The sequence below is a fragment of the Morus notabilis genome, unplaced genomic scaffold, assembly GCF_000414095.1.
Source record: "Morus notabilis unplaced genomic scaffold, ASM41409v2 Scaffold4905, whole genome shotgun sequence".
Lineage (NCBI taxonomy): Eukaryota > Viridiplantae > Streptophyta > Magnoliopsida > Rosales > Moraceae > Morus > Morus notabilis.
The window spans coordinates 35,000-37,621 of NW_010357320.1; the positions used below are offsets into that span (position 1 = coordinate 35,000).

A 2,622-nucleotide genomic window follows, 5' to 3' on the forward strand; every position below is an offset into this window, starting at 1 on the left:
CAATTCCTGCAATCTTTATCAATATATGTCAGTAATAAAGAACATTGTAATAGATTACAAAAAAAAAAAAAGGATTTCTAGCGAAATTTTTATATACTTATTATTATTATTATTTTTGCTAATGAGCTTATTTTTTAAATACTTAAACCTATACATTTTAACTTCTGAATAAGCAGGGAATACATAGGTTCTATATCATCTCTCCCGACACAAATATCTTAACACTGGACACATTTTATTACTAAATGAAGTAAAAAATGAAACTAAATAGATTTTATACCTGTTAATTGGAAAACCTTCTCTTGATTGTGGCCCATTTGACAGCAATTATGACATAAAGAAAGTCTCCAAAGTTATCCAACAGTCGAAAATAAGCAAGTCTCCAAGAAGCGTTGAGCAACAAATTACCACAAACTCCACAGAATCCAACTGCAAATCCAACCCCAATCCCCATCCGTAACCAAGACATGTCGAACCATTCTCCGCCATCTTCAACATTGCTTTCATCGTCACCACCAGAATTTGGAGGAGTACCATTCAAAGTTTCATCTCCAGGGCATAAAATGTCCAGAGGCTTTCCACATAGTCCAAGGTTCTCGGCATATACAGAAGCATTGAAACTTTGCAATTGCGTGCTTGTAGGGATTCTTCCCGACAGTTGATTATCCGAAAAATCCAAGTATTGAAGGAAAGAAACTTCAGCCAAGCTCACTGGAATGTTACCAGAAAGCTTATTGTGGGACAAATCTAATGATTCGAGCTTATTCAACTTTCCAATCTTCTCAGGGATGACTCCACTCAAATTATTCCTTGATAGATTTAGTTGAACTAGTTCCACAAGATTTACAAATTCTTTTGGAATCTCTCCGAACAATCTATTGCTTGAAAGGTCAATGATTCTTAATAATCCAAGAATCTTCTTGTATTCGTACTCTACTCCTTTCCACACAATCATTGCATTAGATTCATAACCTTCGCCTCCATCATAGATTGAAATGGATGCAAAGATTGAAATGGATGTAACTTCCTGATTGAGTTTTTGAACCATAGAGGTGAAATTGTCGATGCATGAAGGAATGGATCCGGATATGTCGTTCATAGAAAGATCCAAGATTTGAATGGATTGGAGATGGCAAAGATTTGATGGTATGTTTCCAAAAAATCTATTTGATTTTAAACTCAGAAAAACCAAGTTTATTAATCTTTCCCCAATCCAAGAGGGTATTTCCCCTACCAAATTATTCTCTCCAACATCTAAAACTCCCAGTTGGGTGCAACTCTTCAATGACGATGGCAAACTTCCAGAAAAATTATTGTGCCTCAGATTCAAGAAGGCAATGCGGTGCACCAAACCAAGGGATCTTGGTATCACTCCAAACAATTCATTGTTTTCCAAATTAAGAACAGTTAGATACTTCAAATTCCACCAACAATCAGGAAGGCTTCCAAATAACAGATTATTTGAAAGGTCAAGAAGTACGGTTGCTCCATCTCTTACGTCACATAAGAAAGACCGTAATCCAGTGAACTTGTTATCGGAAAGATACAAATATGTTGCATTGGATAGAGAAGATGGAATAGGACCATGGAATTGGTTGGAACTCAAATCAACTAAACGATAATTATCAGACATCAATGGAAAGTTTGGCAAGGTGCTATTCATAAGGTTGAAAGATAGGTTTAGATACACCATTTTGAAAGTCAAATCAGAAAACCAATGAGGAATAGCACCAGAAATTCCAGAATTGGAAATGTCTAGATAGGAAATATCTAATGGCTATGGAGCCAGCTAGGAAATTTCGAACCTAACTTGCAAGAACTCAATGATAAGGAAGTCAATTGGAAGGGGGGAACCCAATTGGAGTTGAAACTCAATGTCAAAGGATTAGATGATAGGGATAATACCTTCAACTTGGACAACTTTTGGAAGTGGAGTTGAGAGACAACCCCAGACAAAGAGTTATGAGAAAGATCCAACCTCTCTAGATTTTGGAGTTTGCCAATATTTTCAGTCAATGATCCTGTTAGTTGATTTCTGCTTAATTCCAAAGTAACAACATTTGGAAATCGACTTAAACAGTTTGGAAGAGGACCTTCTAATAGATTCTCGTCGAGGTTTAGCTCTCTCAAAGACAGGAGTTTTTTTCCATCGTCAAAAATTGACCCTCCAAGTTGGTTCCAACTCAAATCCAAAGTCTTTAACGAATGACCGGACAGACTTTCCAAGAGATCTTGAAGTGTTTCATTAAAATTGTTGTCAGACAGATCTAATGTTTGTAGGTTGGTAAGATTCCCCAAGAATTTGGGTATTTTATTTCCAAGTACAATATTCCGTGAGAAGTCCAAATCTGTAAGGCAAGTCATTTTCTGGAAGGAATTTGGAAGCAAACCGGATATAAAGTTATTGGAGATGATAAGGTCAACAAGGTTGGTGCTAGAATTTAGAAACCAAGAAAGCACTGTGGGATGAATTGTATTACCTTGGAGATTAAGACTAGTGAGGGCATTGGAGAAGTTTGCAGAAGAAAGAGAAGAAATAATATCTACTACAGGAAACTGACAGCCCTGTAACCCTAAGTGTAATGACTGAGAAAATTCCAGACCTTAAATAATACAATTCAT

At 36.4% G+C, this 2,622-nt stretch overlaps 1 protein-coding gene across 1 annotated transcript; it reads right to left on the reverse strand.

Annotated features, from left to right (window-relative positions):
• Positions 1–283: 283 nt before the first annotated feature.
• Positions 284–2,364, reverse strand: LOC21384838 (receptor-like protein EIX2). The gene is made up of 2 exons (XM_010089631.2): positions 1,906–2,364; positions 284–1,777 (listed from the first exon to the last, which is right to left on the reverse strand). Exons 1-2 carry the CDS (start codon positions 2,362–2,364, stop codon positions 284–286), a joined length of 1,953 nt encoding a protein of 650 aa, XP_010087933.2.
• Positions 2,365–2,622: the final 258 nt, after the last annotated feature.